Raw genomic sequence first — 22,677 nt, 5'->3', positions numbered from 1 at the left:
GGGCGCGCGCAGCTTGTGACCATTCAGCGTACCGTTCCAGGCTAAACGGAAAAAGAATCATACAGGACCTTCCCTCTCAGCCAATCAGCTTTTGCAAAGCGTACTAAGAAAACGTAATTTCCGATACTCTCCCAGCCGGTAGGGTTGAAGCAGGAGTTTGGAATTGCACCACACTCTACCCGTTAAACAGTGTAATATCCGAATACTTTGTTTTACAAAGTACTCACACCATCATGACTTTCGATGTGAGAAGGTGAGTAGAAAATATTGAGAGTAATGCGTTATCGGCGCATCCTCAAAGGCTAGCATCCCTTTGTTGCATGGGTTAACTGAACTGTTTCCCCACTCTGGTAATAGTTTGCTAGGCTATTCAGCTAACCCAAGTGATACATTGTAGCCGATAGACGCAGTGGAGCAATTCGGCCAGAATGACAGGCAGACAGGAACAATATAACACATTATGCATCACACATACTCTTAAGCAACATTGATCGGCGGGGTTAACCTAATCGAGTAGGTCTCTGGATTCATCCATTTAGCCAGTTGTAGCTAGCTGATTTTTGCACTAATAATCCGTTTTAGAAATTAAATAAATAGTGCATGGCTACATATAAACACGCCCGTGTCAGTTTTAGTTTGTGTGTCATTCCATAATTAGCATAATTGTGTCTTATGGTTTGTGTAATTTAATCAATGTCTGAAATATAAACGACTGTGGACGTCTATACAACATGCATGCAGAAAAAAACAGGCTCTATTGCAATCAGCACAGCTCCCTTGAGAATGAATGTTCTGGTATATCCATGCATGATCACTTGTCCGTTTAATTGACTGACCTCACAATAGCCTGCTCCCTCCCACATCCCAACTTTCCTGGAATGCACCCTGATGATGGTTAGTTTTTACCTCCAGACACCTTTCTTTTGTATGCTCATTAAACAGTGCACAGATAGCCTAAGTTTCAACTGATGATTTCAGGTTCTTTTGTGGGACTTGGTTTTCCTTCCTCTAGTCTACATCAAAGCCATCCATTAGCACACTACTTAGGCATTGTCTGTGGGAGTGTATATTTGGCCTGGTTGGTGGTGATGTAAACTGTGAGTGATAGAAATTCCCTGTCTGGACAAAGACCTCATAAGCATACTCACTTTCAGTGTCTGAGGAGAACATCTAGTTCTACTTTTTTTTTTTTAAATCATCTTTCATCATATTCCTCAACATCCTTGTTGTCATTATCTTCACCAGCTTGACTATCTAGTCAGGCTTTCAAAATGTTCTAATCAAGGTGCGATCATATGATACAGTCAGTTATTCATGTAGACGGGGCACACCCGTCATACAAATAGGGAAATAGATTCACAATGTGCTCAAAGCTGTTATCATTGTATCAATTTACTGGTCAGCAGGAACTCAGGATCCTGTTACGCACAGTTTTTCTGTTGTTGCTTTTGTGCCGTCTCATTTGTTCTTCAGTACTAGGGGAATACTTTAGTTTGAGCCTAGAACCTTTCATAAGAAGTTCTTTATAAGGGTTCTACATGACACTGGACAGTTGTATGCAAGTTGTCGTACCTTTTTGAATTGTTATAGATGATAATTTCATTCATGTGTTCATTTCTGATTAGGAACATTATCCATTTTCAGAGTATATTTAGCCAGTGTAGAAGATACACAAAAGTGGTGATACTCATTCTGAAATGATGCGGCTGATTTGAAAGACGGACGCCAAACGTCAGTACCAGATACTTACTTCGAACAAAGTTTTTAATGCTAGCTCTTGTTTTGTAGTTATGAATCTCAACAGGTGATCAGTGAGAGAAGGTAATGTTTGAAGAGAATTGAAAGAGAATGTTTGAAGAGATGAAATGTCCAGAAAAAGAATATGGCCATCAGAAATGACATGACAAAGGAATGTGTTATAGGAAAGGTATATTCGGCCTCACTGAAAAGAACCATGAACTGAAGTAACTACAAACTCAACACTTCCTCAAAACGGCAAGATGCGTTTACAGAACTGGTTGAAAGTGTTGATTTCAGCAGTGGTAAAATGAATGTGTCAGGCATTTTATGAAGTCTGGCCTAGGCAGGCTTACATAAATGAATGACAAAACACATTTTCAAATAACTACAAAGCAACATTTTTGGTTTTATTTAGCCGAGTAATCCATCCTAATAGAGCCCCTGCTTTAAGTCAACTGGAAATTCATGTGGCTATATTTAGAAAATGGATAGCAGGAGGAATTTGAATACAAATATGGATCTGTTACAGCAGTCAACCATCACTGAGATATAGTCTGTTTTGCAGATATGGTCTCTATAGTCTGTTTTGCATGTCAATTCAAGTGATCTTTTGTGGCACTCTTAATTTAAATAGCTGGCCCCACTTTTACACGACACGCAAGGGAAAGACAAACATTTCATGGTGACGTTATCCATGCTTTTAGTATGCAGATGGAATATTTTGGTGAACGGAGCATTGTGTAGGATTGTACAGCATCAATGCTATCTCCATGGCCTTTTACTGTATACTACCACAGGCTGTGGGGTAAGGGAGAACAACACACGGTGGAGTTACTCAGAAACCTATTATATGATGGCTTAGTAAGTAATGGTTTAGTAATGGAGGAATGAAGCATTCAATAACTTCACTGCCGCTTTTTCCAGAACCAATAGGTCAACTGGTGGAGAGAGGTCATGGAAACTGAGGAGCCATGGAAATCAGTTTTTCATTTTTTTTATTTAGTTTTTGTGTGTGTGTGTGTGTGTGTGTGTGTGTGGCGCATTAAGTAGCACGTTGCCTTCAATGTACTGATCCAGAGGTTCTAAGTCATAAAACCATGCAGGCGCACCTCAACCCGTATAAAGGGAGGCTCTCCAGTTTTCCTTTCCAATTATTGTAATGTTCCAAAGCCCTTTCCATTTCCGCCCCTTTAACCTTAAAATAGGCAAAGTGGTTCCATGTGGGGTGACTTTCACGCATCATTAGAGAGTAGGTCAGTTAGGAAATACTGTAATTTGTTACCGTGTTTCCAATTTAATTCAAATTGGAAAGGTTTTTGTCCCTCTCCAGCAAATAATACACCAATAATATCCCATTTTTGTGTAGAGAAAAGACAAGCAGGCCCTTCCATCCGACCCAGACCCCCAGTGTCTCACATACTTAAGGAACACTGTGTCCTCCTTATTGTTATTTCAGCCCAATGGAGAGGAGCTGGAGCAGCCTGTCCTGTCAAAATAGATTGTGTAAGACAGGAAATGAGGCAACACGTAACACGGCCGATGTGTTTGCACTGTAACCACTCAAAGTGATGGGTAAACGCAGCGGACTCCTCTGAGCTGAGGCCGTGCATGCTCAGCGGATGCGTTGAGAAACGTCTTTAACAGAGTGTGCTTTTTGGCCCCTGGATCTAATCATTACTCTCTGATGGAGTCAGGATAAGACCACTAGATTGGGGAAGGGGGTTGTGGGAGGTGAGGGGGACTCGCGTCAGCCTCATAACAGGGATGGCGTTTAGGGGAGTGCTAAGATTTGTGGACATTTTCTTCTTACCTTAAAGGTGTAGTAAGTCGTTTTTGTCAGCAAAACGTGAAGATGCTGAAGATGTAAGTCAGGCATGCTAAATAAACAGTGTTCCCTAATATTACTGAGGACTTTACACACTTTGACTCTCTATTTCAGCCCTTATGTATTTGTTTACTTGTCTGGGCCCCTTTAAACCATTCTCAACCATTATGATTCAGATATGTCACTAGTAGAGGTCTATTTCATTTCATAACAAAAACACTAACTTCACTTTTAAGGCTTAGAATGTTAAGCACTGTCCTGTTGGAAGGTTTTAGGTCTCTCACATTTCTTTAAGTCCACCGGGTCCCTGCGCTTTAAAAAACGGTTTGCAGGGTTTTGATTGTTAACCAGAGACCTAGTAACCTTGCATCTGACATATTAACTTGGTGATTTACAAATCGAGCTGAAGCACACTTACTGGCTAGAGGCCCTTGAGTCCTAGGTTGTTCACCCTTCCCCATCGGAGGCCTCCACCCCCAAGGGAAGAGGAGGACCATTCGCTTTTTGGAAAATATTTTACTTCTCAGTCTTTTTGCAGCATTTGTAACTATAATGTTGTTAAGTTCATGAATAATAACAATGTTATCATTTGACTTTGGCGTTCAAACCCAAAACTTAAAACAAAAGACGTGCACAGGTGTTACAGGTGATTAACATTACATCATGTACTTTGCGGCAGGAAATTACATTCCTTCATTTGTTTGTAACGAACAGGTTGAGCCAGACCAATCCTGTGTTTTTACAAGCTGAGGCCCGCCACTAATGGCTATCCCACAAACTGTTGACTTGAATTGGGGGCTGGGTGGGTGGTTGGTGGTTTTGATGGTTAAGGTGGAGTTGATGGGAGTGCCAGGGCACAGTGAGAAATCAATGATCCTCACCCTATGCTTTTCCTCTATTACTCTCTCTGGCATCATCACCACCTCCATCGCCTCCCTCTCTGTGTTGCATCAGCTGTGATGACAGCAGTGGCAAGTGGAAGAAATATTTTCCTACGAGGATGTAGCATAATGTTTGGGGAGTAGAGAGGGCAGGGCTGAGGAAGACTGACAGAGAGGGAGGGGGGGGAAGAGAGAGAGAGGTAAGAGAGAGAGAGGTAATAGAGAGAGAGAGGTAATAGAGAGAGAGAGGTGAGAGAGAGAGAGAGGTGAGAGAGAGAGAGAGGTGTAAGAGAGAGATAAGAGAGAGAGAGGTGAGAGAGAGAGAGAGAGAGAGAGAGGTGTAAGAGAGAGATAAGAGAGAGAGAGAGAGAGAGAGGTAAGAGAGAGAGGTAAGAGAGAGAGAGGGAAGGAAGGAGATTGAGTGAGAGAGAAAGAGAGAGAGGGGGGAGAGGAGGAAGAGAGCGAGAAGAAGAGAGAGAGGGGAAGGATTTCAATGCCGAAAAAGGCCTGGAGAGAGTGAGGGAAACAGAGAAAGAGAGGGAAAGAGGGGAGCTCGTTTTTAGCCCCTGAGCCAGAATTGTTCCAGTGCCTTACGCAGTTTCAGGAGCTCTTCTCAGAGCCCAAAAAGGCAATGCTGGAATGCGGCCCTCTCTCTCCCTCTTGCTCGTGTTTTTTTTTCTCTCCCCGAAAACCAAACCCAGGATTGGTTGGATCTGAGTGAAAATGTGATGCACATGTTTGGCTCACTGGCATACTGTGCAGCATCTGTTTGACTCCTTCCCAAGTGACCATTCTGTCAGCTTGAGAAGTTAAGCTCACCTCCATGCTAACGCTAACTCCCTAACCTCGATTTTATTGTTTGTGTTCCAGCCCCCAGAGCAGCGATGATATTCATGGGTTTCTCTTTTTTGTTTTGTATTGTTCTAAAGCTCAAGGCCTGGAGTTGAGCGCATCCAGTGTTGCCCGTAGAAAGCCAAGGCTGTTGTTATTGTTCGCCTTCGTCTCTGGAGCTTCCTCCTGTCTCTTGATAAGATGTGTGGATGGCTCGGTTATGTTTTCTGTCCACCGGTGACCTCCTTTACTGCTGTATAGTGTGTGTGTGTGTGTGTGTGTGTGTGTGTGTGTGTGTGTGTGTGTGTGTGTGTGTGTGTGTGTGTGTGTGAGAGAGAGAGAGTTTGTTGTCGTGTTGTGGTGTGTGTGAGTTTGTTGTCGTGTTGAGGTTGTGGTGTGTGTGAGAGTTTGTTGTCGTATTGAGGGTGGGGGGTGTGTGTGTGGTGGTTTGCGCTTACCCTTGGTCTCGGTGCATTTCTGTGTGTGTGTGTTTGGCCAGTGGCAGACCCCTTCCTTCCCCGGGCAGGAGGAAGAGGTGTGACGGCGTAGCCTGCCGATGGGCCCCGGCTTCTCAGCCTCAGCTGCACCGATGGTTTACTGTGGCCGTCTGCCATAGATAACATTCCTTCACGCCGCCGTAATGCTCCCCCCAAACCCCAGCCCCACCCCCCTCCACACTGGGAACAGTCTGTGCTTTCACACATGCCCTTCAGTGAGGAATGCTGCTGTGTTTACTCTTTTTCTCTTTCTTCTTCCGCTCTCATTCATCGCTCTTCCTTTTCTCTTTCTCTCTCTCTCTCTCTCTCTCTCCCCTTTGCTGTGACTGCAGGTTAGATATCTACAGGAAGGTGCCTAAAGACCTGACCCAGCCTACGTACACTGGAGCCTTCAGTAAGTCTGCTTGTGTTTGACCTGTCAAGTGGAGTGTGGGAGGGAAGTTTGTTTATTTGATTATTTATGTGTCCGTCTGTCGGGGTGGGTGATGGGGTGTAAATCATTCAACCAGTCAATACGCGTCAGTGGTGATGAGCATCAGTCCTTATGACCCCCTCATGGTTCTAGACCCTGCCGTGATTTGGCGTCTCCTCATCCGACTAACCCCCAGGCGGTATCACTATGGGGATTGATTATTCACAGCTGATCAATGCTGTGACATGGCCTCCACTTCCTGGGAGGCTGGTATTGATTTGCGCGCCTGTTGCTTAATCTCTGTGACTGTGCACGCTGGAGAGGCCTGATCAGAGGTGGAGCTGTTGGCGGCGGCGTCTCAATGCGCTGTCATGTGTGTGTGATGTCACACACGGGAATCACCTCTCAGGATTTCATCTATTGTTGCTTTGGGCCCCAAGTAGAATGCCTGCCTCATCTTTAGTCATGGCTGCCAGAATGACTACACACACACACACACACACACACACACACACCACCTGACACACCCACCATAAAGCCAAAGATCATAGTCATGCTTTCCCAACATAATTAACCCACTTCTCAACAAAGGATGGGTTGATGGATATACACATTGCTCTTTTGTAGGTAATGATCTGAGTGTGATAATTTTTTCCGATTTATGTCTGTGTACATACATACTTGAGATTATACACAAAGGTTTCCTTTCCGCATATACTAGGAACCACTGACTATACATAATGAAACAGGGCGTATTTTAGAACTCTTAACTCAGTTAAGAGCATTGCTCATACCATGAAATGGGTCTTTTAGGGGATTGCCATATCCTACAGAAGAAGTGAGTGCGATTACTGTATCCTGTGTTGAACCCAAATTGGTGACCTGTGTGTCATGGCGACACTCCCTAATGTTTGTGTTGTGGCTAAACATTACCATGTGTAAACTGGAGCAAACCACAGGCTCGCAGCGTGACGTTGTGACCACAGGATCATGTGACCACCACCGGTGCCTGGGGTGTGTCTAAAGACCATCTCCATGGGAACACAAGCTCACCTGCTAAGGGGTTATGACTCATACTGTCACATGACCCCAGTGGTAACACACCAGGCTAGCAAACAGCCTTGATATGCACCGCAGGGCTGTCGGATTGGAATAAATGCTGCCAATAAGTCTATTTTTACCTCCCAGATGTGCTTGCTGAATCACTGAATACGAGCTTGGGAAAAGTTACCGGAACTCACAAAAAATTCCAAAGCCAAAAGAAAATGAAACTAATAATATAAACAACACTGTCAAAGTAAATAAATGTACTTTTCTCTAATCAAGCTCAATGGTAGAATGCAATCCCAGTGAGAATTTGCTGTACCTCACTATAGAAGTGAATTTACTGTGGCTCACTAAGTGAAAACAAAATGTATTTTATTTTTTGATTCATTCTATTTTTGATGCTAGCTGTATTGATTTGCTGACATGCTCATTATCTTGTTAGTGTAAACAAGACAATGACCCTTGGCCGTATGATCAAATTCCTTTATCTTCTTCTCAATGGCTAATCAGTAACCTGGCCTGAAAAAGTAGGAGAAAAACATCTTATGTAACACCAGTTCACAGACCTCAAGATGAACTTCTGTGTGTCTGATACTTTTGGGGCCTCTGTATGCTTACGGCTGTTAAACAGCTAGGATGTGTTCCTGTCTTGGGGCATTCTTCACATAGTTTGCTCAAAGGTGAGGGTGTAAAGCAATAAACCTCTGACCTAACAACAACAACATGTGTGTGTGTCTGTCTGTGTGTCTTTGTGTCTGTCTGTCTGTCTGTCTGTCTGTCTGTCTGTCTGTCTATGTTTCTCTCTATGTGTGTTTTTTTTCTTCTTTTCCCTCAGTCTCAATATGTTGCTGTGTCTTCATGCTCTTCCTCTTCCTCTCGGAGCTGACTGGATTCATAGCTACAGAGATGTACGTATGCCACATTTTGTGTTCTAGAGGGGATCACCTTTCACGAAGGAAGCACACATGTGCATCATCTGGCTGTTAAACCCCAGAAACTCTGATTCTGGTTATATATTTATAGTCATGACAGCAGATATAGAAAATGTAAATGTACTATGTTCACATCATTGTCTTGTTTGGGAAATGACTAGACCAGTAATTAACAGAGATTTGTTATGTATCTCAAATTGCTGATGACAACTTTACCAAGCAGAGACACTCCTCTCTTTCTCTCTCTCTCTCTCTCACACTCACACACACACACACACACAGTTTCATCTGTGCTGCAAATGAAAATCATGTATCTGGAGGAAGAATGTCCCTCCTTCATGCCCCATGTTGAAGTGATGAGTAGTGAATTTGACCTCACACAGAGCAGAATGGAAATCACAATCACATCCACACCCACCTGCAGTCCTGCTACATATAGCTGCCTGCAGCGCCACGTGTAGTGGATCTTCCTCCCTTACACCACAGATGAAACTCAGGTAGTCCCCGCAGGGTGTCCCTGAGGACTCCATGGGCATGCCTGTGGTCTATGACTACAGCGAGAACCTATCCGGGAGTCACTCAACACGGAACGTCTTCTGCTATTTAGCCCTGGCTGGGTTGTTTTTGTGGTTAAGCGGTGTCGTAACTAGTAGTTACGGGATGTCGAGCCCGTCAATGTGTCAGTGTGTCTTTTCGGCAGCGATTTAGGGAAGGAAACGAAAGTGTCTCCATAAAAAAAAAAAACCCAATGTTTGTCTTGAGGTGTAACTGCTTCCGTCAGCACTTTATAAACACATTGCCATTTCATTTTTGAGTCATTTTAGAGATGTAGAAATGTACAAACACATGCTGTCACATGGGTAGGGAGGTCACAGCTTTTGTGCTGAATGTGAACTGTCAGCTGCTGACGTAATCAGTCAGATCTGTAAGATGTCAGAAAAGATCTCTGAAACATGACGCTTATGTTTTTTTTTTTTATTCCCATAATGGCTTCTTCCTCCACTAACCCTAGTCTACTTTACGTTGTTGTGTTTGCAGAGTAAATGAATTGTATGTGGATGACCCCGATAAAGACAGTGGGGGGAAGATTGATGTGAGTGTAAACATCAGTTTGCCAAACTTGCACTGTGATTGTGAGTATTCATTACGTACATATACATCTCTTAATTCTTCTCTCTCGTGCTCTAGCAACCCCCCACACACCTCACCCCCCCCCCCTCTTCCCTGTCATGTTGTCCTTGTCATGGCTTGTTTTTGACATGCCAGCAGCCCTTTTTATGGCTCCAATGAGCAGTGTGACCTACATCGATTCCAGGAAATGATAAATACCATGTTGAGCTCTTGTTGTGTTTGTTTGCCTTTGCTGTTACATGATCCACAGACATGTTTGTTGTCCATAACATCTTCTCACAGAGAGCGTGTCCCTGATCACCACATCCTTCTGTTGTAGAGTGGACCCTGATGTTTGGGGCTTTTTTCATCTCTATGCCCTTTTAGTGGTAGGATATGATTAATATGAAGATGGAGTCAGGAAAGAATGTAAGCTTGAGACCAGTCACTCTCATTTGTCAGGTCTGTTTTTGCCCAACCTAAACAGTACAGGCACTGGAATGAAAGTTGTGACCCACTTAAGTGCCCAAAGTCGCCTTGTTTGCCCATAATAAATATGAGATGTGCTCTACCAGAAACATTTCACTTGGAAATTTCACTTGTTTCCAATGGAAACATATACATGTAATTCCAGCATTTATGTGGTTAAATTTCCTAAATCAGTCTGTCATTAACCCCCTACTGGGATGTGATTCACCTGCTCATAGGCAAACTCGCATCTTCCTTTTCCGTAATCTCCGCAACATCCCGTCAGTGATTTCACAGCACCACTCCCAAAAAAGGGGCAGATCTGAGAAATGTGTCCAGAAAGGGTGCAAGTGATTCTATCGCTCCTCCTCCATGACATGGTTCTGAAAGTATGCCCTGTGACACAATCAGAGCGGCAAACGAGAGAAAAAAAAATATCCTCAACACCACCCAAAGAAAGTTGAGAGTAGGAGGAGGAGAAAGACGAAAGGAAAAAAGAACCACTTTTGGGTTGTACCAAAAATGGAAGGATTTCTTCCTCTAGTTTAAAAAGAAAAAAAAGAAAAAAGGAGAATGGATGAGCTCAGTTTGAGTCTATGGCTGGACTTTTCAAGCTGAGTGAGTCAGTCTCATGAAATCTGGGTTATAATAATGGTAATGACTTCACATTTACTTGATCATTCGGACATGCATACACGCACACCCACGCACACAATTTCTCCCTCTTGCCTACATACAAAGGTCATTCCTCAATATGACCCAAGCAGAGACTGTATACGTAGAGATGGGCCTGTTGGCTCATGTGTGTTATGAAACTCCGTAGTGTCCATACGCTTCATTAGCCCCAGTTCACTGCTCACTGCTGACCTAATATACTTTCCTGTGACGAAACCGGGTGTCTGACTGGAGCAAGCTGCTCATAGAGCACATGATGCTAACAACAGCGCTAATATCACTAGTGCCAGCTGAAACGTGCAGGGTGTTGTGCCACAGGCCTTTGTCATTGCCTCTGTCAGCTGCTGACTACTAAAGTAACAGGTCACCACTTTGATTATGTATTGACTCTCATTTACAAGATAGGCCTTACCCTGCTTGATGGTGCTAGTGTGCTGATAGCTGTGTAGTAAAAATAAATTATGGGGATTAGTGACCACGCTGGAGTTTCAGGTCCTTTCTCAAGGGGTATTCCATACAAGCAGTGTCTGCACACCATTGGCTGAATCTGTTGTATATCTTGTATTGATCTGTTGTGATTCTGTATATGGTGTTCACTGATTTTTGGTCGACAATGTTACACCTTAACTTCAACAATCCATATGAAACTTGGCATGGTTGTAGCCCCACATGGCTGGTGCAGAATATTAGGTTTGTGTCCCTGGGTGGGCGTGTCCCTTTGTGCTAGCCCCCCCTAGAGTGGGGTAGGCTCGAAGGAATTTTTGGGCAGTAGCTCGCCAACCGTTTCCTCAAAAATGGACATTATTATGGCAAGTTGGCCTCTAGGAGGCGCATGACCCTAGTTCATTACGACTCATTTGTGCAGTAGCACAATGGCTGTCTTCATGTAGTAACTCACAAGTATTGGGTGGAATATCTTTGGCATTTTTGAAAAAGCTACGGTAAGAATAACATTTATATTGCATGTATATTTATATATACTAATATTTCAATATAAAAATGTTAAGCAACTTATAATGAATTAATATTTGATACCTTATTTTATAGTATCTCTTGTCAAATGTATGTATCAAATATGATACAGCAAACATTTTATGTTATTTATCGGTAAATCCCTCCATTGTCTTTGTATTGTAGTTAGATTCAGAACCCCTTCCTGAGGTGCTGCAAAAATATTAATTTGACCACTGGGGTAAGCAAAAATGCTTACGATAAAGCAAAATTTAAAAGTTCCTTTTGGGGGAAAAAAACCCCAATCCACGTGAAATATTTAAAAATGTACCAAATGCAATTAGCAATATTGATTTGTTTTAGATTTTTTTTCCAGATCTATATCTATAAATGGCCATAAAGGCACGTATCAAATATAATAAAAAAAGTAGTAGTAGTGGTGGTGGTATACTGTTTTTATTTTCAAGTTTCACATAATTCTTGCTCATCCTCTCACTTTATGCGACGGTCAAAATACTCAGGCAATACTTTGAGGTGGATGGTGGATTTAGCTGCCCTGATCTGTATCTGCTTCTCCAGGAAGTAACTAGTTAGATAAGTTGATGCCATTACAAAAAAGTACCATGTTTAATAATAGCCCCTTTAATTGAACTGGGTGATGGACCGATGTCTCGGTGGTCTGTCAGTTGATGCTCTCTTGCACACGCCGGACACACTGCTCTTCTTGCCTCTCCCAGTTACCCCTGTGGACCTCTTCTCATGGCTCTGTCAGTTCTTTTGCAGTCAGTTACGACCCCCCCCCCCCCCCCCCCCCCCCTCCACCCTCCCACCCCCTCTCTGAGCACCAGCCCATCCTGACAGCTCTGTGTTAAAGTGTTAGCCTTCCGGACACTCGCCAGATTGTGCATTTACCCTTGAGCGCAGCTTCTCCCAGTGTTTTTCCACCAGCGACTCGGCAGGCCACGCGCCAGATGTTGCCCACCCAACTCTCCTCCGGCTCATCCCTTCGGCCATTCGAGCCCCAGATTCTATGTGCACTATGCATGCCTTACAGGGTTGGTACGGCTTCGTCAGTAGGGTTAGGGAGGTTGGGGATGGTAAGCAGCAGGGGGGTGGGGCAGGTCGGGGGGGTGGCAGGGGAAATAATGCCTGCTCTCCGTGTGTTAAAATAAGAAGCTGTGATCACTGTACCCCTGCATAAACATAGCTGAGGTGTTATTTTCGGCGTTTTAATAGATGAGGTCTTTCGGAAGTCAGGGTGGGGAGGTAGAGAGGGTGTGTGAGTGTTTTGGAAGCTGTCACCACTGCTTTTAAAGGTCAGGCACCAGATGCCCCTTTAAGCCCTCAGGAAAGGCCATCTGTAAATAGATGCCCGCTGTCGTGTCTGGGGCCCCTCGGACCCTGTCTGGGAGGTGGCAGAATGGACGCTTGGCACCCTGTGCCCACTAAAAGAGTGCATGATGGTGTGTTGGGTAGATGTTCTAAACCTGCCTTCCACTGGTGATGAGTTGATTTCTCCCCAACCGGTTCATTAATAGGATTCATCACAGAACCACTGTCAGCAATAGTGTGCGATACTGAGAGATGTGTCATTTTCCCGATTATACATCATTGCTTCTCATGGGTTTTTGTTGTACTCCTACACCCACACATTACAGTCCACAAAAATGTTGAAACTATTTATTATTCAGATGCATCCTGTGAACCTGTGTTCAGCGAGGCCCAAGTAGCTCAGCCATGTTGCGACTAGCCCAGGGGGCTGAGGGAGAGGAGGCCAGGGGCTGTTTGTTTGGCACTTAGACGTGATTTATCCCCTGACCACATGAGAGTCCGGCGAGGCCCGGTGAGCAGCACACTGCTCTCTGACCGCTCGTGCGCTGACCTCATCTTCAGCTATGTTTACACTGGCTGGCCTCCTTGGAGCTCTCTGGTCTGCTCGCAATTTTCTGTGTGTTTGTGTGTGTGTCGTCTATGTGTGTGTCTGTCTGTGTGTGGTTGTTTGTGTGTGTGTGTGTGTGTGTGTGTGTGTGTGTGTTAAATCTGCAGTGAAATGAAAAACCTGACTCCCAACCTCTCTCTCTCTCTCTCTCTCCCTCCCCCCCTTAACCTCCCCAACCATCCCCATCTATTCTCCTACTTCCCTCTTTCTCTCCTGGACGTCTATGTCTTCTTCTTTACACTCTTCCCTCTCTTTGTCTCCCTCTTCTCCTGACTGCAGTGGTGGGATTGGACATCCAGGATGAGATGGGCCGTCATGAGGTTGGCCACATTGAGAACTCCATGAAGGTTCCCCTCAACAACGGCTATGGCTGCCGCTTTGAAGGAGAGTTTAGCATCAACAAGGTACCAGTCCGGCCCTCCTCTCCACCTAACCCAAGGCCTCTCTGCTTTTGGCGACTCCCTACAGCCACAGCAATGCTCTCACATCAGGCTTCAGATGATAAAGGGGGCTTTTGTCGGTTTTCTGGGTTTGTTTGATCAGGGTGGCTTTCCACAAAGCCCAGGGCACAGTGTATGAGCTCAGTGAGATAAAGGGAAAAAAAACCCAAGTTTAAATTGGGAACACTGCGTAACAAAACAGGAACATTGCACGTGAGAGCTTGGTAAAATGTATACTTTTGGGAGCGCAGTGAGGACTTGACATTTTCCAGCTGTCCACAAAGCTTGATTTGCGCCAATGTGGTTTAGGGAAAAAAAAGAATAAAAGAACAGAAGACATCTATTATTGGATTTGTCCCTAAATCATAACTCAATGTCCCCTCAGAGGAAATGTTGTGGCTTAATGATTTGGCGTGACGTAAATTCAAAAATGCTCGTCGGTGAGAAAGGAAATGGTTTTGAATAGGCCACTGTTACTCACAGTTACTCTGTTCGGTTCTAATGTGTAGAAAGGACACAGAGAGAGATGGAGCGAGAAGGAGAGGAAAATATTCCAATTAAGTTAAATAATTTGCCTCCGTTCTGGGCAGAATAGAAAAAAAAAAAGGATTTATTGAGCGGCACAGGAAAAAACCACCCAGATGAAATTGAATTACTTCTTAATGGTGGTTCGGGCCGGCGGGAGCCTCAGACCCGGATAGAGAGGGCCGATGAAAGAGAGGCTGTCAAAAGGCCCTTTGTTTTGGGGCTGCTCATTCGGTTCATTAGCTCTTGCGTCACAACCTCTGGAACATTAGATTGAGAAAAAAAAAAAATAGAAAAGGAACCGAAAAAGTTTTCTTTATTAGATTGAGTGACTATTATTAAATGGGAGGTCTACTGTGACCTATATCACACCAACATCACTTGACTCGTGTGTGTGTGTGTGTGTGTGTGTGTGTTTACAGGCGAGACCAGACCTGCCAGGTACTGCCGAGCTGTGTTCTCTTTCTTGACATTTCTTTGAATGTTTCTTCAGGTACCTGGAAACTTCCACATTTCCACACATGGTGCAACCGCTCAGCCCCAGAACCCAGATATGACCCATATCATCCACAAACTGGCCTTTGGGGAGAGTGTGCAGGTATGGTGCCCCCCCCCCCCCCCCCCCCCCCACACACACACACACCCAGATCACTGGCATGTGGTTGAAATGTGATACCGTTCTCTACGTGAATGGTGATGCAATAATAACAACTCACAGACCTCAGAACATAGTCTTTCTTTTCCGCAGGTACAAAATGTCCAAGGAGCCTTCAACGCATTAGGGGGGGCAAACCGCATGGAATCGAATGGTATGTAGCCTGTGTGTGTGTGTGCGCGTGTGTGTTTCAAGCCCAGGAGAAGTGGGGTGGTCCATGCTGTGGGTTTGGATAGCAGGCCTTTGAGATGATTACACTGTAGAGACACCTAGTGGCAAATCACAGAATGACATCAGCCTCTGTACTACGACTATACTATGCTGTCAATCACATCCAGTTGACAGTGCACTGGTTTTTCCCCTTTATAAACCAACCTTCATTGATCTGTTTTTCTTTGTTTATTTTGTGTCTGTAGCTCTAGCCTCTCATGATTACATTCTGAAGATCGTCCCAACAGTCTATGAAGACCTGTCGGGGAGGAAGCGCTTCTCCTATCAGTACACAGTAGCCAACAAGGTGAGAAGCCTCTCTCCCACCCCTATGTCTTCTTACATAATGGAGTTGAGAAAAAAAAAAAACTAGGAAAAACAACCTTCTTGTACTTAGTGTACAAGTGTACTTAGGCGATAGGCTCTCCCCCGACACTCGGGTTACCATAGCCACCGCAGCTCCACCTGACCACAATGGGATTCGGGCTCTCTGTGTGTGTTTGGGAAGGCTTTGGGTGTGTTGACAAACAGTCATCAATCCCCCTGCTCCGCTGGCAGAGCAGGCAGCTGGTAGTGTCTGTGTGTGTACGTGACCAAAGCCACGTCCCCGCACACACACACACACACCCACCAGTGGCTCCCATAGCCTGTCTGTGGTTATGGGTTTACTCCAACAATGTCAGTTTAATGGCTCCGTGTAGTTACCACAGAAAGGGGAGGACGTTATGGTGTTTAACAACTAAATGTTGTAGATTTGTCTTTAGGTAGGACATTAATCACTGCTGTACTAAATTGGCCTATTGGTGTACAGGTGGACACTGGGATTTATCACACCTTTGTTAACAAGTTGTGCACAGGCCAATACTAATTTGTTAATTACCCAACCTATAATTAAAGAATACAAATTGATTATGAAGTATGTAAATGGTAGTTTTGAAATAGTATTTGCTCCATAGTAACGTTCAGAGACTTCTGACTTGCATTAACAGTGGATGTCTTCCCTTTGCTGAGGTGGAACTGTGTAAATATACACTTTTTAAGAAATGGATTGAATTCTATAAGCTTTTTAACATTTAATCTAATGTAAAGCATACCTTGTGTGTGAGATTTCCTACTCACACAGTGTAGGAACAGTGTCGTGTGTGTGAGTGTTACACTGAACAGTGTTGTGTGTGTGTGTGTGTGTGTGTGTTACACTGAACAGTGCCGTGTGTGAGTGAGTGAGTGTGTTACACTGAACAGTGCCGTGTCTGTGTGGGGGACACTGAACAGTGGTGTGTGTGTGTGTGTGTGTGTGTGTGTGTGTGTGTGTGTGACACTGAACAGGTTCTCCCCTGATATTCCCCTGACATATCACTTGGCAGGTGCATTGTGGGATGCCCAAAACCAAATGCATTGTGGTATACCTTATGTTAAATTCACAGTATTTCACGGAACAGTATTTTTCTCTCCCTCTCTCTCTGCTTCTCTCTCTCTCTTCTTTCTCTTTCTCTCTCGCTCTCCTTTTTCTGTCTCTCTCTTCTTTCTCTCTCTCTGTCCTCTTTCTCTCTCTCTCTCCTCTTTCTCTCTCTCTTCTTTTTCTCTCTCTCTCTTCTTTCTCTCTCTCTCTCTGTCCTCTCTCTCTCTCTGTCCTCTCTCTCTCTCTCCTCTTTCTCTCTCTCTCTCTCTCTCCTCTTTCTCACACTCTCTCTCTCTCTCTCTCTCCTCTTTCTCTCTCTCCTCTTTCTTTCTTTCTTTCTCTCTCTCTCTCTCTCTCTCTCTCTCTCTCTCTGCCTCTCTCTCTCCCTTCCTATTTGAGAGACACACACACATTCAGAAGAAAACTGATGCAACCATTGTTAAGTGCATGGCAACTTCTCAATGCCAAGTGTCATACCAGGCATATTACACTGAATGCCATAGTGATATCAATCGCAATCGTGATGAGGACCATCCTTTGTGTTATGACTCTGTTATGAGTAGTCAAGACGACAACTCGGCCTCTGTGCTTAACGTCACCATCAAAGTTTCACTTCACCCTGGCAATAGCCTGCCCCCATCCACTGTTTCAATCACTGGTCTACAACTGACTGCGTTAGTGTGGTTGAGTCGTGCTTCTAGGCATGTTGCGACTCGAGCCCACAAAGAAAGGCCCAGAAACACACCATCGTTTCTTATCCTTGGATAAATACTCGGTGAGTAAGAAAGTCCCACAAACGCACTGATTTCTTATTATCCTTGGATAATTCCTCGGTGAGTAATACTCAGAGAGCACAGTGTTAGTGCAGTCCTGCCCTATCTGCCCCTCATTAGCTCTGTGATCTCGCAATGAAGTCATGAGAAATCAACGCCTTAGGTAGGGTAAACGAAACTGGAGAAAGAGTGGTGATGTTTGAACTCAACAGCCAGAGAAATACACCTCTCCCATTAATGGTCTTTCAGAAGCTCCGCCACCCAAGTTCATGGACGTGGTGCGTTGCCAAGGCAGCGACCCTAACGTCTAGCAACTGGACTAGCTGACATAAGGCTGAATCCAGAGTGTCTGCTGCCCGAGGGCCAATGGCAAGGCATTTGAAGGAGAAAGAGAGAGAGATTGTTACTTGCATGTTGGATACATATTGGGTAGACCCAGTGACAAGAAGCTGTTCTCTTACACACCCATTACTTCTTTATTAAGTGCAAAGTGCATTGTTCACGGTTCCCCTTTTTTCTTTCTTTATTTCGTTTGACTGTCTCCATGCCATGCTGTGTTTAGAACATTACATCATCTTAAAGAGTCCCTTCCTTTTCTTGATATCTCCCCTGTTATTCGGTCATCTTCTTGAAATAGTCTCCACATTTCTCTTGCGTCCCCTCGAAACTTCACATGATCTCTGAATCAGTGTCTCTGATGGTTGAGGCCTTCCTGAAAACACTTGCGTATTAAACACATCAATATTATGATGCACAATTATGACAAAATCAGTCAGGGCTTAATAGGTACTCTGTTTCAATTAAAGCTTTGTCAGTCCCTAAATTGTAATCAATCAAACAATCAATCAGTCAATCAATTACGGTATGAGTCTAGAAGTAATCCATCTCTGTTTGTATTCCCTGTACCACCACCTCCGGTCCCATTGTGAGTCCTGTCCGTGACCTTTAACCCTGTCGTTCTTCTCCCCTCAGGAGTACGTAGCCTATAGCCACACTGGAAGGATCATCCCGGCTATCTGGTTTCGCTACGACCTGAGCCCCATCACCGTCAAATACACAGAGCGGAGGCAGCCCTTCTACCGGTTCATCACTACAGTGAGTTCATCATGAACAGTCTTTAATGATGACTAACTTTCCAGAGAACACTAGAAACTACAGTCATGGAGAAAAACATGACTTTTAACACTGACTTACTTTACCATAGAATACTAGCAATGATGCCATCATGAACAGACTTCAATGATTACATACTTTACTTAAAACTCTTTACGGAGGCGAGATCTAATGTCACCCCTAAGGTGGTTCATTGATGTCTCAACTTTGTCTCATTTCCTGCTCCGCCCGTGAGTCAGCCTGAGCAGCGCTCCTTTCCAAATGATGGGTCTAACCAGGGCTTCTGCTTCGTTATTAATCAAAGCAGAAACTGTGAACGTAGTGTTAACCCTAACATGAAGAACACAAACTGAAGGCAGGGTCTCTGTCCGAAAATGTCTGAATGTGTTCAATACTCCCATCTTTCATGAGAATTTCAGTGAGTGGGTTGTGTGTTTTAATGGTAGTGTAAAAATAAAAATTAGTTCCTGAAACATAATATGGGTTGTGTATCTACAAAAAATAAGTTGATAGTTGATACGCTCAGATTTTGGTCAGCATTCAAGTTTCTTTGTTCACAGAGACGGTACTAAGGGTTGCTAATTAGATGGCCTGGATACTAACAATAGACTATGATTAAATGGCTTTTGAATGTAACAGTTTTGAGTTACATGGAGACGTGTGTGTGTATGTCTGAATGTAATCATTCCTTTTTGAGCATAGACTACATCTCGTACCCGTCACTGTTCTTCTTGTGCCAGATGTAGTGTATATATTTACGTATTTGTGTCATGAACACACCTAGGGAAAACTGTGTAGGAATGAAGGTTAAATTATGGGTGGGGATAAGATGGTTTGACATTTCAAAGCCAAACTGATGCGTCATGATGCTGGAGCTCGAAGTACGGGTGATGACTCAAGACATGGAAGGGGAATGTTGCAGTGGAATCATGATTGGTACTAAGCCTATGGATATAGCTTCATCAGATGTGGATTACATTCTGGCGTCATGACACGATCCCTTTATAGCTCCCAGTGTCATATAGAACAAGCTGTTCTGGATCACTGCATTAATAAATGATCTGTCTGTTGCATACGTGGATTTGTCCCGTCTGATCTCCCCTTGCTCTCGCCCCCACAGATCTGCGGCATTATTGGCGGGACGTTCACCGTAGCGGGCATCATCGACTCCTGCATATTCACAGCCTCCGAGGCCTGGAAGAAGATTCAGCTGGGCAAACTGTCATGAGTGCTAACCCACCCAGTCCCGCACTGATCTACCTATTTATACAATTCAGACTCGCTGCAACACGTTCCCCACTCGCCCCTTATTCCTGTTGATGCCCTCCTTAATGCAAAGAGTCATTATTGCCTGTATCTGTCATATCGCCCCCCTGTACTACATACATCAAGTCTCCTGTGTAAATTACCCCCCTCCCACCCCCTTATTTACTTTCATTTTCGAATGCGAAAACATTATTGTGTGTTTATAGGATTTTCTTGAGTTTCAAGAAGGATATTTTCAGACGTAATTGACTTTTATTCAATGTTTACGGTGCTCTGTGTCTGGAGTTGCCTGGCATGATGTGGATTGATGTGCGAATACCGTATTAAATCATCATGACCATGGTGCCATTCCTTTGTGGACGCCATGGAGACGTGTGTGTGTATGTTAGAAGAGTACTGTTTTCATACTTGGCAAAACTTCTTCCGTAAAATACTCTTTTAGTACACCGAACTGCCATACTCGTTCCACCTATTTTGTATTTATACTGAGAGGCAGTGGAGTAGGTTATTAAAGGGATTTTGACAGGAAGTGTAGCACTTTTCTCAATCATTGGTCTGGAATTGGGAGTTTGGGAAGAAGATAGTCAGGCACTTATCCCTTTATTTGTTGGTTCTTTTATGAAGTCATGGTTTTGATTACAAAGCATCACTCACAGAATGAGTCTAGGTCATTTTTTTTAAATTAGTGATCCACGAGGTGATGTTTAATTAGTGCCTTCAAGGTCATACTTTCAGATGAAGGTCATTCTGATGTTTTGAATATGTTCAACCCACACGTAATTGGTGGGTTTCAGTTCTGGACCCTGAACTCAACTGCAAGAGCAGGACTGTGGTTGTAGTTTAGTACACCAGCGCTATGTGCTTGTCAGTAGTATGATGAAATAGAGTACATTTGATATTCCCTGGGACTGCCATTGCCCCCTACTGCAGACCTTTTAGTTTGATGTCTTGATGTTTAAGTGTTACGTCAGAATGAGAAAAAAAATGACAAAAAAGTGATTGTCTTACAGTTTGCCAACCAAAGCATTGTCTGGTGTGATATTTTTGTAAGAATATTTTAGTGTCCAAATTTTTTTTAAGATTCTCAGTGATCTGTGCTAATGAAGGCGTACATTGTTTTTACTGGAAAATGTAGGTTGTTTGTGTCTTGCATGTTTCCGATCTGTCCTCAGCGGTTTCCTCTGCACTTGTGTAGACCTCGCCCTGCTGGACTACCCTGGCCAGAGCGACTGGGCTTTTTTACTTTCCGTTCCTGTTCACCGACTCCACTTTCTCGAAGTTCAGCAACTTCTTCTCCAGCTCCTAGACCGACCGAGTTTCAAGTTGACCCAGCAACCACAACATCTGTGTCTCTTGTCTCCCGTGGCAACGGCATAAGACTGGCCCACAGGCACGCTTTTGTACTTTCTGTCTTCCTCTCTGTCTGTCTGTCTGTCCATTTAAGGAACTACAACCTGCAAGCATTCAAAGATGTAGGACACACACACCCGATTTACAAACAACTCGTTGCCATGTCGACCTGGTTCTGGTTTGTCTACCTTTTCCGTTGATTAAAAAAAAAGCCACATAAACAAACGGTCAGTGTGGTCTGTGTTTATGCATACATTGCGCTCCCTAGTGCTGCTGTACTGTCTGCTGACGTCTGACGCCAGACCAGCAGTGTAGACATGACAAATGGATGCTTACCAGACTCGCAGGGATTACATAAGATGACAACAGAGGCGGCCACACAATGAGCATTGTTTTCAACACACACACTCCCTATCAACAAGCTCAGCTCCTGTGATTAAATACCCTTAATGTACGCTACTGTGTTATAGAACAATGGATTTATTTATTTGTAGACTTTTCAATATTACTATTTTATGTTTTTTTGATTGATTTCACCTCAAAATTAAGTCACAAGACAAGGAAAAGAAGATATGTTGCTTTATTTTCTCCCATTCAGGACTATTTGTTTGTTTTCAGTTTTTAATATTTTTTTTTTACAAATACACAACAGAAGTATACTCTTTAGAAAAGGCTAAATGCAGCTAGATGATATAAAATACTTTTTTTTCTACTCTTTCTTCCTCGCTTGATTTTCACATAAGGGCGCCACCCAGTGGCTGCAAAGAGAACTTGGCACACAACGACCAGTTCAGTTCAGTGTGTGAGAATTTGTAGGAGTGTGTGTGTGTGTGTGTGTGTGTATGTATGTGTGTGGAGGTGGCTAGGGAGGGGGTTAAGGCAGGAGTGGTAAGACACTGCAGAATAGCAGTCCAAATGAGAGAATGGTTAATGGATATGGTTTGTGGATAATGGTATTGGAGGGTAAGGTTTGTGATGTTTTTTTTCTTCCCTTTTCTGTTTTAAGGGGTTGGGAGGGAGGGGGTAGGGGTGTGGATTCAGTGATGACTGTTGCCTGTCACCTGTCATCAGCCTATCGGGCTGCAGTGTTACAGGTTGGAGGAGGCGGGACAACTTCCCTCGGTGACCAGGTCGTCGGGGACGGAGAAGAAGTCGAGGCCAATGCCCTCTTCAGACAGCTGTCCGTACTCATTGTTGTAGAACGTCTGGCCCGAGAGCTGTGAGAGGAACGGCGGCCGGCCTCCCTGAGCTGACGCATTGATCAGACGCTCCGTACTACTGCCAGTCAGAGGGCTGGAGAGAAGATGGCGGCGTTAACTGGGTTGGAGTAGAACAACCCTGACCTCGAGGTCTCACACGTGCACAAAGTAGCATCATCACTCAGTGTGACAACAGATCTCAGTCCAGATTAGAGTAATCTAATACATATTAATTCAGATTGTGATTATCCAAAGCAGATTCAATTTTTGAAATATATTGGCTCATTTAGGGCTCGAGTCCACCTTTCCTGTTTTTCTTTACTTCTATAAACAAAGCTTTAACAGATAACATTGTGGACAAGACTACAAAATGCTGTTCTGGGAAAGTAGGGCCATGTTAGGGTTGAGTGCCTGCGGTCTTACTTCCTTGAGATGCCTC

General features: G+C 44.0%; 2 protein-coding genes across 4 annotated transcripts in view; one reads left to right on the top strand and one right to left on the bottom strand.

The window, feature by feature from the left end:
• ergic1 (endoplasmic reticulum-golgi intermediate compartment 1) lies at window positions 1-21,264 on the top strand. 2 transcript variants are annotated; one of them, XM_012834381.3, is made up of 10 exons: window positions 1-253; window positions 6,107-6,168; window positions 8,069-8,141; window positions 9,204-9,298; window positions 13,588-13,712; window positions 14,767-14,871; window positions 15,022-15,082; window positions 15,345-15,445; window positions 18,283-18,405; window positions 19,544-21,264. In XM_012834381.3, the coding sequence occupies exons 1-10, from the start codon at window positions 234-236 to the stop codon at window positions 19,649-19,651; spliced, it is 873 nt and encodes a 290-aa protein (XP_012689835.1). In that variant the 5' UTR covers window positions 1-233; the 3' UTR covers window positions 19,652-21,264. The 2 variants fall into 2 exon arrangements, with proteins under 2 accessions (XP_012689835.1, XP_031442664.1); XM_031586804.2 differs by lacking the exon at window positions 1-253 and adding an exon at window positions 3,476-3,603.
• A 339-nt stretch (window positions 21,265-21,603) lies between these two features.
• The window catches only part of flt4 (fms related receptor tyrosine kinase 4), a 51,021-nt gene continuing 49,947 nt past the window's right edge, over window positions 21,604-22,677 (bottom strand). For both annotated transcript variants that reach the window (XM_031586802.1, XM_031586803.1), the window contains 2 exons: window positions 22,662-22,677; window positions 21,604-22,332 (listed from right to left, as the gene is read on the bottom strand). The exon at window positions 22,662-22,677 is cut by the window's right edge and continues 73 nt beyond it. In XM_031586802.1, the coding sequence (XP_031442662.1) occupies window positions 22,128-22,332; window positions 22,662-22,677 (221 nt within the window). In that variant the 3' untranslated portion in view covers window positions 21,604-22,127. The remainder of the gene's footprint in view (window positions 22,333-22,661) is intronic.

The sequence above is a fragment of the Clupea harengus genome, chromosome 20 (assembly GCF_900700415.2).
Source record: "Clupea harengus chromosome 20, Ch_v2.0.2, whole genome shotgun sequence".
Lineage (NCBI taxonomy): Eukaryota > Metazoa > Chordata > Actinopteri > Clupeiformes > Clupeidae > Clupea > Clupea harengus.
This window is presented reverse-complemented; position numbering and strand designations above follow the sequence as displayed.

Bases quoted from the DNA above. Each gene is read 5' to 3' on its own strand.
- ergic1 (XM_012834381.3), top strand. From the start codon at position 234: ATGACTTTCGATGTGAGAAG. The intron at 13,713-14,766 runs GTACCAGTCCGG...ATGTTTCTTCAG, and splicing joins GAGAGTTTAGCATCAACAAG to GTACCTGGAAACTTCCACAT. The intron at 18,406-19,543 runs GTGAGTTCATCA...TCGCCCCCACAG, and splicing joins TCTACCGGTTCATCACTACA to ATCTGCGGCATTATTGGCGG.